This window comes from Apostichopus japonicus, chromosome 3, assembly GCF_037975245.1.
Source record: "Apostichopus japonicus isolate 1M-3 chromosome 3, ASM3797524v1, whole genome shotgun sequence".
NCBI classification, from domain to species: Eukaryota; Metazoa; Echinodermata; class Holothuroidea; order Aspidochirotida; family Stichopodidae; genus Apostichopus; species Apostichopus japonicus.
This window is the reverse complement of record NC_092563.1, coordinates 18213285-18229157: the sequence shown is the minus strand read 5'-3', so window position 1 is coordinate 18229157 and position 15873 is coordinate 18213285. Positions and strand designations below refer to the sequence as shown.

The 15873-nt window shown below is 35.9% G+C and overlaps 1 protein-coding gene across 5 annotated transcripts in view; it reads left to right on the top strand.

Moving 5' to 3' along the window:
* Positions 1-15873, top strand: part of LOC139965293 (U3 small nucleolar RNA-associated protein 4 homolog) — a 60771-nt gene that overhangs the window by 11956 nt on the left and 32942 nt on the right. For 2 of the 5 annotated variants that reach the window (XM_071967503.1, XM_071967504.1), the window contains exons 12-16: positions 103-363; positions 1689-1781; positions 3046-3228; positions 5763-6023; positions 14629-14766. In XM_071967503.1, the coding sequence (XP_071823604.1) occupies positions 103-363; positions 1689-1781; positions 3046-3228; positions 5763-6023; positions 14629-14748 (918 nt within the window). In that variant the 3' untranslated portion in view covers positions 14749-14766. The remainder of the gene's footprint in view (positions 1-102; positions 364-1688; positions 1782-3045; positions 3229-5762; positions 6024-14628; positions 14767-15873) is intronic. The other 3 variants (XM_071967507.1, XM_071967505.1, XM_071967506.1) reach the window with 3 other exon arrangements.

The following is a 15873-nucleotide window of genomic DNA, read 5'->3' as shown; positions in this document are numbered from 1 at the left end:
ATGTCTTTAGCTATTTAGCTCTTAAAAAGATATGAATATTGATTTGAAAATGATGATGTTAAAGTTGTTTTGTTTTTGTTTTTTTTGTAATATTCTTTACAGGTGCCACTCATTCCTGACAGTGTGCTGCCCTCGCACCAGTTAAAGTTCACGCCAGACCTAAGTAAGCTTGTCTCGGTGACCAATCAGTGCTCGATACAGCTTGTCACCCTTGACGACCTCCATCCGATCCTTTTCCATACCTTCGAGCCAATGGAACGTCCCATATCCAACATGGCCATACCAAGCAAAGGATCAGTCATGGCTGTTACTGATGAGTCTGGTCTCATTAAGCTCTTGAATTTCAAAGATCCTTCCAAAGAAGTAAGAGTAGCTTATATAAATAAATAATAATAATAAATACCATATATTAAAGTGCTGTTATCATGAAATAAAACATGCTCAAGAGCACTGTACAAAAGAACCAAAACCTGGAATATAAAATTACCAAACTTAAGAAAACCTAAAAGTAATAACAACAGCAGTAAAAGTAAAAGTATATAGTAAACTAAGTGAAAAGTGTGGGAAATACTGCCATCAAGCACTGTGTGTTTTATATAGGTATACTACATCAAGCATTGTATGTTTTATATAAGATACTGAAATCAAGCATTGCATGTGTATAATAGGTACACTGCCATCATGCATTGTATGCATCATGCTATATATTTTACTGACATACTCCTACCAAGCATTCCAATAAAACATGCACCCATCAAATATTTTCATTGTTTAAACATGTTCCCATCAAATATTAAAAACTGAAAAATTGAAAGAAACCAGAAACCCTGATATAGAATCCTCCTTTTGAAGCTCTCCACAGTAGTACTGGTATTTACAGCATTCATTAAATATAGATAATTGTGTATGTTCTCCAATCTACCTTGAATGTTTTACATTGTTCATCAAGTTAGACTTCCTAAATCCACGTCACTTTGCTAGTCGATGGGTGTCCATTTCTAAAAAGGCAGTTTTATACTCCAGTGAAAGTACGCCATAGCTCTGCACGTACAAAACTGACGCTGTTTATCTGTGAACTTGATCTATACTTGACGAGCCCGCACCACTCAAAAGTTGTAGTGGAACTCCTCCCAATGAAAATGATATATGAACATAGTTTTTGTAGGTATTTTGAATAGGCCCCACAATAGTAAACTATGTTATAACATTTCACAATGATCTACAATAAAGATGTTTCTTTACCATATATGGTCATGTTTACATCTTCAACGCATGAACTAAGCGGTGACAATTTGTAGCGTGAATCGCTCCTAAGCAACGTATCCAGATAGTTCTAAAGACTTAAAAAAAATAAGTACCATTGTTCGTGGGGAGATATTTTGAAGCAATTTAGTGAACACACATCGATGTCACACAGCTATGAGAAATTTCCAAGGTCAGATATAATTGATATAATAAAATATTAACAATTTTATTCAATATGCTGGTAGCAGACTCTGTCGTTTTTAATATGCAGAAATTACAAGCCCCTCCCCCCTCCCATATATATACTTATATTTTGTTTATTTCCGTGCCAGTTTTTATCATGGTGAAAGTTTTGTACTGGTATGTGAGCAAGTATTTATCTATTGTCTCTAGTTCCAGTGCATTCATGTTACCAAATATAAAATGTTTATCTCTTTATACAGATTCAGACAGCTCTCCCTCGTTACAAGCCTATCATATCCATGGCGTTAAATTATTCTGGAAGCCTGCTGTTTGTCGTATATTCAGATAGATCTGTAAGCATCTTCTTCAGTATTCGGTGTTTTCCTTGCTTTCTGTTTTCCTTTTCTTAAAGTTATAGTGACGCATTATAATTTGACTGCTAAATATAACATATTGGACTGCGAAACAGATAAAATAATTGTCAACCAAAACGTAAAAAACAAAAGAAAAAAAAGCAAAGTGATTGAAGAAATACAAGATTGCTGCAAAGTACTTCTCTTTCTGTCCACAAATGTCATAGTTGGCTGTAGACGGTCTATATCAACACTTTTATTGGGAGAGTTTTGGATAAACAAAGCACCGTGGTTGGCCTAGCCCAAATGTTACCAAAAAAATGTGTATCGTAAAATGTGTATCGTTGGCCTAAGTTTCTTCACGTAATATTTACCTTTTTTAATCTCTTGTTTGTTATAACCTCTGATTGTGCTTTTATAACCTCCTAGTGTGTTTTTCTTTTAAATTTAAAATATAATTTAATTTTTTGTATGTAACCTCCTATTGTATTTTTGAAAACCTCTTATTGTTTTTTACTTCTTTTGTGTTGGTATTTTAGGATTATTTTTATAAGGTTATTATTTGTTTTCACTGTATTTATTTCCTTTTTATCATTTTTTTGTTTTTGTTTTTTGTGATTTAGCGCTTTGATACTTTTTGTGATTTAGCGCTATATAAATGACATATTTATTATTTATTTATTATGCTAGGTGCTAATGTATTTATTCTGTCTATAAGGAAAAGTACTTTCTTGTTGCGTTTAAGTATCTGGCGTGTGGAATATGCTACGAGGTTTATCATTTCACGCTCCAGTTATTTGAGTGGTGGGAGGTGCTGATTGTCTCACACATTTTCTATTGCAATTGTCACTGTATGGCGGCAGCGTACCCAAATGTTGACACCACGGTGGAAGGGTAGCTGGTAAACATAGTCCCTGTACATAGTGATACATGTTAATATCAACAGGAATGTAACGTTAATACACAAAAGATCATAGATTTGAACAGGAAGCAGTAAAGAGTAGGAGATGAGAAAATTTGACTGTATAGAAAATTGGTATAAATTGTTATTAACTTAATAATTAATGCATCCCAAGGGTGGTAGTCACCGAGGAGGATTATCCTTTAGTTAGCTTGAGAAGTGTGCAAATAATGTGTGAATATTTAACGGCTTGATCTGAATGGTGCATAATCTCATTTTTAAATGGGATCAATTGGTCATATCTGGCAAATGAAGTAAAATGAAAACCATATTTCTTTCTCTCTCTTGGCCTTTCTCTTCCAGATGAACGAGTTTTCGCTTCACCAACAGACCTACTCCAAAATGTCACCCAAGCTTGCCAAATTTTGTACTCTCCAGTGGTTAGGAAGGAAGCAGTCGATTGTGCACGTGGAGTATAATCAAACGAACGACAGCCAATTAATCCTGATGGACAATACATCCCTGGTGGTACTGAATAAACAAAAGGTTAGTAATGAATAAAACAAATGCAAAAACAAAAGGGAGGGTACTGAATAGTCAAAGTGTTAGCTTTAATTATAAAAAAAGTCATTAAACAGAAAGGTAGGTGCTGACTCGACTGAGCACTGTAAATGTTGGCACTGACTTATCAGCAATTGTCTACTGATTAATTAATCAATAGGTTTCTACTGAATAATAAGCATGTATCTACTGAATAATCAATAGGTTTCTACTGAATAATCAGCATGTGTCTACTGAATAATCAATAGGTTTCTACTGAATAATCAGCATGTGTCTACTGAATAACCAATAGGTTTCTACTGAATAATCAGCATGTGTCTACTAAATAATCAATAGGTTTCTATTGAATAATCAGCATGTGTCTTCTGAATAATCAATAGGTTTCTACTGAATAATCAGCATGTGTCTACTGAATAATCAATAGGTTTCTACTGAATAATCAGCATGTGTCTACTGAATGATCAATAGGTTTCTACTGAATAATCATCAACTTGTGTGTACTGATTAACCAACATATGTGTACTGTATAATCAAAAGATTCCTACTGAATTTTAACCAAAATATGTGTCCTGTATAAATCAAAAGGGTTCCTACTGAAATAATAAAAAGGTTTCTTCCGAATAATCAAGTTTCATGCTGAATAAACAAATTGTTTGTACCGAATAATCAGAAGGTCTCTACTGAACAATCAAAGTGTATGTACTGAATAATCAACAAAAGGTTTCTATTGAATAATCAAAAAGGTTTCTACTGAATAATGAAACTGTTTGCACTGAATAACAAAAGGCTCTCACTTAATACGCGCAAAAGGAAGGTACTGAATTACTCTAAGGTTAGTACTGTAGATTCAAAATGTTCATTGTATCTCATCAAAGGTTCAGGTAACAAAAGTGGATCCCTCCCCTCCCCTCCCCCCTCCACCCCCTGGCAAAAATAAACTATAAATGAAAGAAAAAGAGATAATGAATCATTCCATGACTTTAAGAAACATAAGTGGTGAAGACACACTTTTTGGTTTTATTATTTACGAGTGCAAGACTATGTTTTGTCATTTTACTCCAAATCTTCCGTCAAGCTGTGGTACAGTGGAGTTGAGAGTTTGTTGTCCGCCAGTTGCCTTTTAGATTAAGTATAAGTACACAAATCAATCACTTGTTCAGTTGCTAGCTTCTTCACATATCCCCGCCCCCTCCCCCCCCCCACACAAAAATCACGCAATGCATTCCTCCCATTTTACCAGCAAGGGATCTAAGCCAGAAAAGTGTAACGGTCTTGTGTCAAAAATTGAATGATCCAAGGTCACTAAATGATCATTATTCAATGTGTTCAGTACTCTAATTTTCCCTTGTGTGTGTTTTGTCTTGGAAGTGCAAGTAACCCTACCAAGAAGGATACCATCATAATAATAATTGTAAGTGTCGGTTCCATGGTGACGGGCTGCTCGGTGGTGATGAGCTCGTGCAAATAGTTCTAAAATAGTTTTTAGTTGCCGTCTGTGGGTTGGTGAAACTACCAGCATGTCTCCTGCTAAATCAACTGTGCAGTCTAATTTTGGTACGGTTTGCCGTACAAGGGAAAAGAGGTCTTTGTGTTTTGGGGGAGAACTGGGTACAGGTCAAATTCATGCCGACCTGTACCAACGTATCCTTCATATGGCAAAAGATAAGGTACAGTAGTATTGCGTGCAAAAATTAAGACCATTTTAGAATTGACTGCTAAATTGTGCATCAGCTATTTGGAAAAACATATATTCCATATTCCAAACTTGATGACAAAACTTTTTTTAATTTTTTTTTACGACTTTTTCTCCAGCGCATAGTTTGTATCTGGCAAAACAACACTGAATTTCTTCACATTTTTCGCATGATGAGAACTTTGTATGCCATGCCATGATCCTAATTTGGGGCATGTGTGTATATTCTTTTCTTCTGGGTCATACTGATGCGAATGACTTTTCTGCCTACCTTGTCGCATACCTCTGATTGCGACAGAAGCCTTTTCTCTCTTTAAAAGGGACATTTCAGTCGTTAAATTTTGATTACTTAACAAGAATTGGCGGAAATATTCTTCATCATTAGGTCATGGCAACATTTCCCATAAGATTTGCATCACAAAGATATGAATTTCTCATATTTAATGATATTCCAGGAATGCGTCTGGCAACAGCAGTGTGATTGACGTCATCATGTCAGTTGAGCCGAAAATGTTGTCCAGTTTGTTTGTAATATTGCAATTATTTATCCACAGAGAAAACTAATATCCCCTACCCATCCCCCCCCCCCACCCTCTGCAAAACAAAGAAAGAAAAGAATTGCATTTTGATGAAATTCCAACTACAGAGAACATTAGCAGCTAGGAAAACAGTCCATATGCATGGGAAAAAAATATCAAAATGGATTTGCCACTATTTCCACTTTCCACTGTAGAATAGTTTTTTTCGGCATATAAGTTGTCAATTAACTGTCGTTAAAAATATCCCTTCAGTAAAATTACTGTTTTTCTTTTGTATCTCTTCAAAGCGACCACCTGACGACTACGAACCCATTTATGATGTTTCTGCTGGCAGCAAGAGAGGTCGTGAAGCCCCGCCCATGTCAAAGGTGAAGAGAGGTCGTGAAGCCCCGCCCATGTCAAAGGTGAAGAGAGGTCGTCAGGCCCCGCCCATGTCAAAGGTGAAGAGAGGTCGTGAGGCCCCGCCCATGTCTAATGTGAAACATGGAGTGGCCGTCGGCGAAAAGAATAAGGTGCAGCATGGAATGGCTGCCTGCGAAAAGTATAAGGTGCTGTTATTTATTTTTTTATTTTTGTTCAATATTCCATCCATTTTCCCAATTTTTTTTTTTTCGAGAGGCATGTTAGACCTTACTGTTAACTTTTAAGAAATAACCACTTTGTTTTTGCTCCATTTCATACGGTCGTATTCTCTCTGGTGGATGGATGTATTTGTTACCATGACAGGGTTTGAGAATAGAAAAAGACAATAGTGTTATAAGCATTCATAATCAGAGACACACACCGTGCAAGAGCAAATAAATCGTTAAGTTTTCAAGGCAGTAAAAAAAAAAAGAATGAATCAGCCTGCATCACCAAAAATCAAGATAAACCAAAAAGCAACTAACATTTTGAAAACATGGAGAAAGCATGAACTCTGACATATTAGAGACATCTAAAAATCAACTTCATTCAGTGCCACCTGCATTTCAATACCACCCACTGTAAGGTGTGCATGATTTGTCCATTACAGGTCATAAGTACTATTGTCCCCAAATTTTGAGAATGCTTAAACATTTGCTAAAAGCTTTCAAAGTTATCCTCCTGGAGGTTCTACCCCGGCAAACTTATTTCCAGACATCCAGGAGGGGTGAGTTATTTCAGTAAAGTGTAGTATGCCGTGAAGGTGGTAGTAAAGAAGGTAGTTGATATTATCCTAGTCTCTTATAGTAAGTTTTCCTGACGAAACTGAAGTCAATGACACAAGGCTCATCAATCAAAGAGATTCTACTAGTCAGTTTAGCGTATTACATGGGACACCACTATTTAATGTGATGAGAACTTTGTTTTGTTTTGTGTTTGTTTTTTTATTACAGTTCTGATTTTCTTCATTTTAGTGATATAACATCATCAGTTTTATTTTGTTTCTGAGAAAGTGTAGCTATATATATATATATATATATATGTGTCTATATATATATATATGTGTCTATATATATATATGTGTCTATATATATATATGTGTCTATATATATATATATATAGATATATATATATATAGATATATATATATGTCTATATATTGGACAGTGATTTGTGAAAGTATAGATTGACACTGAATGCAAATATAAATGTATTGACTGCTTGAGAATTCAGTGATTGATCATAAGACAGTGAATACAAGTCCAAGACGAGTTTGGGCCATCTCTCAACATGGGGCCTTTGAACCCCCCCCCATACAATCTGCCTACACCCTTCCTGTTGGTCCATCCCTCCACCCCCACCATCCCCTGTCACCCTTCCTGCCAGTCCATCTCTTCTAATTCTGCTACCCAGGTTTTGGCCAGTCATGGTGTGATATCGCCCCCGGGGGATATTTTGACATCGTTCTGGTTTTTGCAAGTTATCACAGATGGATTAGCGATTGATGGTTATTCAAGCTGAAGGTATAAATTTAATACCAGACTTTTCACACCAGACATAACCTTGTCACTGATATAAAAAAAAGTCATGACACTGTCAAAAAAATTTGCTGTGTATCCTGTCGTCTGCTCATATGTGGAAAAATGATAATGAATGTGAAATTAATTTGGCGTTTTGATATTCGTATCGGTGTATTTATGATTTTTTGTTTGTTTAGGATTCGAATGGTCATGCTTCACACATAATGAAATACATTAAAAGGATGAGTTTTAAGCTCAAAGTTAAAAAAAAATTCATTTCATATGTCGTAGGCTTTTAAAACACACAGCTGTCAGTCTAGGTTGTATATCGATACCAGTATTAGTTTTTGATGAATACGAAAAGATGACCCTTTAAACATCTGAGGCCACATCAGTTAAAGTGGCTGGGTTATTAAGTCTAAAACACACAGAGATCATTAGGTCAATTCTTTAGATGAAACACAAAACTCACTGGGGAAAGACTTGTGGCCTTATATAACATGCATCCAAGCCATTGTACATTTGACAAATGTTGTAATAATGTGATCCAATGTCACACTCTGCTGTTTATATCATTCTTAAAGATAAAACATGTTTTCGGTCAGATCGACTTCTTAGAATCCGTAAGACAATAGATGAACATTAACAATTAGGCCTCAACTCATAAGCTGTTATCAATTTACCTTCAAGGAGCATCCTAAATTTAGCCGTTTTTAAAGATGAATATTTTTCATAACATTCGTAAATATTTTATAAACTGAGAATTAGAAATATTACTTTTAGTGCTCTCAATTTTTTTTTTTGCTTCTTCTTGGAATATGACATTTCAAGACATTACCTTCAACATGGTTATTAACTACACTGACATGATAATTACGCAAATCTCTGTTGGCATATTTCCAGCTGGGAATATCATGTTGCTATGACAACCTACTGCTATTATCTACTTCAAGAGAAGCTGCACTTTCTTCCCTGATTCCTTTCTCGTCTTTCTTCATGTGAGTTCAAAGAGATTTGATAATGACAGATAAAGTGTCGTTAACGAATTACCTGCGTTGATAATATCCTTTGTTCTTACCCATTTGTTTGTGCTTGTTTCATTCTCTTTTTTTCGTTTTCTCTGTCTCTTTTTCGTGTACGGTTAATCTGTGAACATTTCCTAGCCATTATTAAAATTTCATAGGCTTTGCATCGTGGGTAGTGTGATGCACACCCAATCTGCCAGCTGGGAGTAGCTTTCGTTGTGTTTTATCTTTTGTGAAATTTTGGCAAAACCATCCATCATATGGCTCCTTGAATCTGATAGATGAAGAATATAGTGATTTATTAATAGAATGCTTCTCGAAGCCAGATAATAAAAAAAGTAAAACAGAAAAGGATAAGGTTTCCTCGATAAAGTTCACTTGGTTAAAGTTTTAACCAACATGATGATTAATAATAATCACGCTATTTTAATATTGTGTCTAGTTTTTAGCTTTTTCTTCTTCTTCCTATTCTTCCTATGCTGGAGGGAATTATTTTGTAAGATGAAATTTGCTATTTTGGTATCACAAGTTTCAAGATAAAAAAGGAGAGATTTATTATTCAGAGGTTGGTTTCGTAGTAAATCTCAAAAACAGTTTACCATGATTACAGATTTGAAGTTTAATAGTAAATTATTGCTGCCCTGAACTTCCTACTATCATCATAGATTTCCATTACGTTCATTCGTGCATAGAGGGATGGGGAAGGAAACGGAAGGGGGAAGGAGAATATGGGAGGGGAGAGGAGAGGGGAAGAAAATGGGAGAGATTAGAAACATCAAAAACATCCAAATACTTGTCATTGTTATTTCTTTAACCTGTATATATGTTTGATATAATTTGTTGTTGTTTTTATTTGTTGATGTAGGATGAGTGAGTGGGGAGGGTGATCAAGGTAGAATTTTTTTTGGGGGGGGAGGGGGTGCAAATACACCATCCCTTCTGGCAGTCAAGATATGTTTGTCCGGGGAGAGGGGTATATCTGTGTTATGGCAACTCAAACCACACTACCATACTGTACCGTACTGTACAATGCATGTGCGTTTTTTAATCAGGATTTTGCTTTATGATTGATTGTCTTTATGATTTACATTTTATTAATATTGTTCATCTGTCTGCCTGTCTGTCTGTCTGACACCAACCTACCTACGTTTCATCGTTCTAACGATATCTTGTAAAAAACTGAAAGATTATGTTAATTTCCATCTCTCCAGTTTTTCAAACCCGGCGCAAATTGAAACTCGCAAGGTTTAAGTGATTTAGAAGCAGAATTGATTAAGAGTTAATAATTAAGAACTGTGGATTGCGCAGGACTTTTTCAAACTTTCCCCTGAACCTTTGCAGGAGGGCCAGAGGCAGGTGATAGGATTTTATATTGGCAGGGTTCTGCTATGAGGTCATTAAAGCCATCTCCTATGTAGGGGAGTTTGGGAGGGGGGTGCCCCCTGGAAATCAAAGTAAAATGTCAAGTGGTGCCTATTGAGGCATATTTTAAACTATAAGTTAGAAGCCTTAAACGCAAGGTTTTGTTAAATAAATACATTGTGTGAAGTTGAAATATGGGGAGGGAAGGGGGGGGGAGGGGAGGTTCACTCATAGTAATGATCCTATTCATCCCTGGCAGGATACAAAAATCTCCCCACTGAACCATTTCCCCCGATTGACGATCAGAGGTGGGGGCCATGGCCCACTGGGCCCCCCTTTGCACACACCCCCTCCTCCCTCCCCCCCCCAAAAGTAATCACTGTTGTACGCCACACTTGCAGGAATAGAGGGAGGGAAAAAAGAGTTTGAAAGTGGCTATTAAAATAACTGTGTCACGTATGTGCAAAAGGACACCCATGGAAAGTGCACAAGGATTCACATGGTTGGTTTGTCAGACCGTCACTAATATACGTCACAGTTTATTTATGTATACCACAATTACTGACCTGTCAGGGTGAGCTCATATCAAATGTTCATATCAAGTAATTATTTATTTATTTATTAAGGCAAAGAGAAGTGTAATCTTCGCTCAGTGTATTCATAATTCTTTTGTTAATCAGCTATTTCCATATCCTTTAAAAATTTGTTTATCCATTTCCTATCTGTTTTGCCGCCAATAATTTTCAACCCTTTTAAATTACTGAGTAGCTTCATATAAAAAAAAAAGTGAGCACATACTAATGAATTGTTACAGCCTCTGTCATTGAGGATATTATAACTGCAGTGGAAAACATACTTTATTTTAGAACACAAAAATTGTTTATGCTGTTCTAATTTGGCTTGATTGGGAAGTCACTCGTGAATTGGGAGCTATGATGGGTTGTCTGCTAAACTAGATAGCCCAGCCACTTTTATCAATCCCCTGGGAACAGCCTGGACTTATGTAACACCTTGATAGGAGATGCAACACCATGGTATCAGAATCGATGTGGAAGTCGTTAAGCGGTGAATTATTAAAAATTGGCATTTTGTGTCGAAATTTGACACAATCTTGTTGCATCAAGCCAACCTACATTAAGCAGTGGAAGATGCCTGAGAGTGTTAATGTTTGTTGCTTAATTAACCAAAGATGCTTCAGGAATGATGTCATCAGGCAAACTTTGAAGAGCTGCTAATGATTAAAACATTACCCTGGAAATTTTGTGGGACACCAAATTTTGTAAGGGAAATAGTAGTTACTAGATTTCCCAAGTGGATGTACCTGGATTGGGGAAAAAGATGCAAATGTGAATATTACTCAACTACAAAAAGCTAACTTTAAAGCAGCATTTTGCATTTGGCCGCTGTTTTCTACTTTTTTGACATGTCCATCAAGTTTTTTACATATATCAATCACAAAACAGCAAACTAAGATATCAGCCAAGTATTTCCCTGCCAACAACGTTAATTGGCGAGTAATTATGGATATTTGCAGATAATGAGAAAAGTGTCCACGACAAATTCCACATTCAAAATTAATCACATACAGTTCACCCAAACCCACTAGTTTGAATTCAACCAATCAGAGATGCAGGTTTAGCTATGAGCTGTTGCTAAAAATAGATTGAAGACTTCGCGTTGGTACAACCAGGGAGTTGTTATGGAACTCCCTGGTACAACTGCCACATAGACTGTACACAAATCAAGCATGGTGTTGTATTACGTTTTGGTCAATGACGTTCGTAGTGTTTAAATATTCATATTTATGGGCGAGGTTTATTGGGATCCCAACGGGAAATATCTTGGAGAAAAACAAAGTTGAAAGTTGCAAATTTTTTTATTTTTGTACCACCATTTGAAGTAAGATTTAGATAGATAAGCTAGTTATGTATGTCGTTATGGTATAGTGGAGTCAGTGAGGTTGAGAAATATCACAGAAAAGGACGCAAAATGCTGCTTTAAGCTCTTCCATTGAAGAAACAGAAGAAAGAGAAAGACGGAACAAAGATCTGAAAGAGCAAAGTAAAAAAAAAACAAAGAAACAAAATGAAAGCACAACCAAAAAGAACAAAAGGTATATAGAACAAAAGATAATAAACAAGGAACAACAATAAAAAGGAAGTCAAGGTTGTTATTCTGAGCTGTTTCTACTTGAGAACCCTAAAATTTGGTTTTGATTGAACTTCAACAGCTGTCTTTCCACACCAATGTTGTGATTAAAACTTTAATCTGGTAGACTTCGCATATGACATTCATAGAGGGTTTCTCGTCGTAAAAACAACATAAACCATACGATCGTAAAATATTAAATGTGGTTTTTGAAATTTCTGATGCATACACCATATTTGAACCCAGACGATGTGTTCTACTTCAGCTCTAAGCAGTTGTTGGTATTCAAACAGTGTGAATTAAAGCACCAGTATGCATGGATGTTGGAGGATTTGTTTTTGTCGATGTAATGTGTAAATGCCATGAACTTAAAATTGCAGAAAAAGTTATTCTTGGTAGTCTTTGAACTGCTGTTTTAGTAGTTTTACTACAGTAGTATTGTGATCAAAGGTTCTTGATGGAAAAAAATCAAATCTCATACTTTATAATTGGATACCTCAAAGTTGTATACTGCAGTCAGTTTTGTTGTTTGTGACTCAATTTTAAGGAGTTTAAAAAAAAAATTCAACAAAAATTAAAAAAAAATAACACAGGTTTATAACAGATTTTGGTAGTTTTAATGTTTAACTTGCAATGTTCTGTATTAATTACCCTACACATGGAGTACTTGGAAATTGTGCAAATTTTAACTTGAAAAATCGTCCCCTTTGTCACGTCTCTCTACATGATCCTTTAAAAGTAGTGTTTGTGTTTTTTAATGGAATTATAGAACTTTACCAGTTTTTGCCATTACTTTATAAACAATAACCACTTTACAGCTTGTGCTCAAGCCATGCATCAGGTGATGGGCAGGGAGGGGGGGGGAGCAGTCTTTAGGTTGTGAATACGACCAGATAGCTAATATGCATTCATACTGCTACTATAATATCTTTTGGGTTGTAAATTTGATAACCAATTGGTTGAAGCCTCATGGATGGACGGTTTGTGATTTCAGAGATTATGTACCGGAGCTGTCGTCATGCTTTAATGATTTATTGAATAAACAAGAGAGGAGGGCGTTCGACAGGCCAGAGAGATTTGGCAGCAGTGGTCCTTTAAATCATATGTAAGGGTCACTTATGAAAGACTGTTGGTGATCAGTGGACCCACTGTATAAGTAATGGCATCGCTATTGAACAATGGTAGAGTGTTTAAAGAGGGACGTTTGTACATTTTGTGTGATATTTTTCGTAACACTCCAGTAGTTGGTCTTAAAATGTAGCATCGGTGTTTATCTTGTCAGCTTAGGTCATGTGCACTTAAATATAGTTGGCACTCATTGAATTTCTCTTTCATTTCATTTCATATATTTTGTTTGCACAACATGCATTTAAATGTTTCCAAATAACAAACAACATGAAGTAGTAGTGAAGAATACAGGAAGTGAAGGACGAGGAACAATAAACCCTTGTGGGATTGAGGGGGTGCTCCGCTCCCTAAAAACACAGAGAAAGAGACCAATCAAAAGTACTTTAAAGCAAAATACACAATTATATACAAAGAGGACAATAATACCATACCAATAAGGGAGCCGGAAATGCTCATTTATTTATTGAATTAATATTCAACTGTCCAGACCAAATTCCAAACATAGTAGATTGTTAGTGTCTGTTGTTATTACACTCATGCAATACTGCAGCATTCCGAATGCAAAACAGTACTCTCAGGTAGTAGTTTTCACATCTTCCAGTTATGTCCCATAGGTTATATTCTAGCTTTGAAATAAGTTTTATTTAAAAAGAAGGAAGGAAGCAAGGGGCAAAAAAATGACAACAGTTTGTCCCATAGGCCATCGGTTGGAACGATTTGCATAAATTTGAACAATATTTTGGAGAAGGAAAACAAAAAAGTATCAATTCGTTCAGCTGAGAAATTTGTGCTCATTGTACATGCAGGTGTTAAATTTGCTTTAAGCATATATGAGGTTTTCATGTAAAGAAACCTCTTGGTATTACCCTGGCAAATAAATTTGAATAAATTAAATAAATTTAACAGTTCCTCTCTTTCGAATGATCTCTTTCAATGACAGCCGTAATTTATTACCAAACGCTTTCGTTTGACGTCCATTTCCTTGCTGTCGATACGTTACAAAGTTTATATTCTGCTATACTGCCATCGTGTTTAAAAGAATCTCTTTTCCCACCATCCCCCCCCCCTTTCCTCATTTTTATGGATTTTCTATACTTGAAGCAGATGATTAATGTAGCAGTTAATTAGCTCATCAGGGCATCTTTCATTATAGTGCAAAAAGAATGTTTTAGCATTTTAATTTTTTTTAACATTTCCCAAAAATCAGGTCTTTTCCAAATTTTGTTATACATACTCAGAGGAAAATGCGTGGGCGAGCCAAATTTTCGAGAGTCACGTACGACCACTAATTACTCACGAGGAAAAAGGTTTTTTATTTGAAGATACAGCCTAGCAGACTGTCTCAGCTTGTCTGGAGTAATACTTGCTAGGTCTGTTGAAATCGGGCGATTAAATGCCAACAACCGCTTAAACGGTCATACATATGGACCAATTACATCTTTTAATGTGATAATCCTACTTGTATGCCAACCTCAAGCTCGTCCTGTTTCAGTCCAACCTTGCAATCACCTAGTTTGTTTTTTTATCTATTTATTTCTCTCTCTATTTTCTCTCTCTCTCTCTTCTAGCCTTTGCTGTTTGCAGGTTTCCTCTCCGATCCTAAGACGATTCTGGTCATAGAGAGGCCAATAAGATCCATCTACGAAAAACTGCCTCCTGCATTCCAGACGAAGAAATTTGGGACGTGATTTAGAAAACTAAAACAGGTGAGTCATAAGTGAGAGCATTCTTACCCTCATTTTATTCTCATGACGAATACCTGAATTTTTGCCTCTTTTTTAATTTTTTTTTTATGTGTGTGTGTTTGTGGGAATATCAGTTAGTGTTGGACAGCTTCACAGGTCTTCAGAAGCTGTTCATTTTACTACAAGACGAAAAAAAATATTGACTTTTGAATACATTTTGCTGTTTGCTCTACCATAAAGCAGCTGGTCTTCTCTCACATCTAAAATGACGTTAACGTTCGCACCGGATTTCACTCGAACAAATATTCGCAACATTCCGTGACAAGGCCACATCAACATCTGGCTGCAAAACGGGAAAAACAACAAAAATTATTGCAAAGTCATCTTTGACCTTTCATCCTGTTTATTATTTGCATAAGTTGATTGTACTTGTAACATCTGTTATAACATTGTTAATAACGACGAACAAAGAAAGCCAAAAAGAATATCGACAAGTTTCCCCGGCGCTTGTGTAACCCATTGCCTGGCAGGAGTCACAGCAACACGAAATACCATCGACTGCTTTAAAGGGATATTCTGGTGCCTTTAACGTTGATTGTTTCATGAATCTATTAGAGATTTCTCTGCATTGTTAGTTCGTAACCACATCCTCGTAGCATTTACTATCTCGATGAAGTTAATATTTCAAAATTTGGTGGTATTTTGTTAAAGCTTCTGGCAACAGCAAAATTCCTGAACGCGGGGGAGCGTTGACACCTAAAGCAAAACATTATCAATAGATTAGGTTTCAATGGTAAATCAATGACGAGAAGAATATAATAGCAAATTAAAGCTCTCGAAGAACATTTGAAATTTTATTTTTTCCTTTTCCTTCTTTAAGTTTCACACTGTCTTCTGCCATAGGAATATTCCCTTTCAAAACAAGTGGAAGCAACTATTTAAATTTTGCAATATGGTACTTCTCTGTGGATGGTGTGTTAAAATGCTACTCATAAATCTCATCGTAGCACATGCCAAGAAAATATTTTATTTTGGGGGTTTAATTTACATCTTTAATATGTGATGTTTGCAGTTTTTTTGTTACTGGAATATATAGCGCAGCCTGATAAATATGTGAAAGTGGAAGTG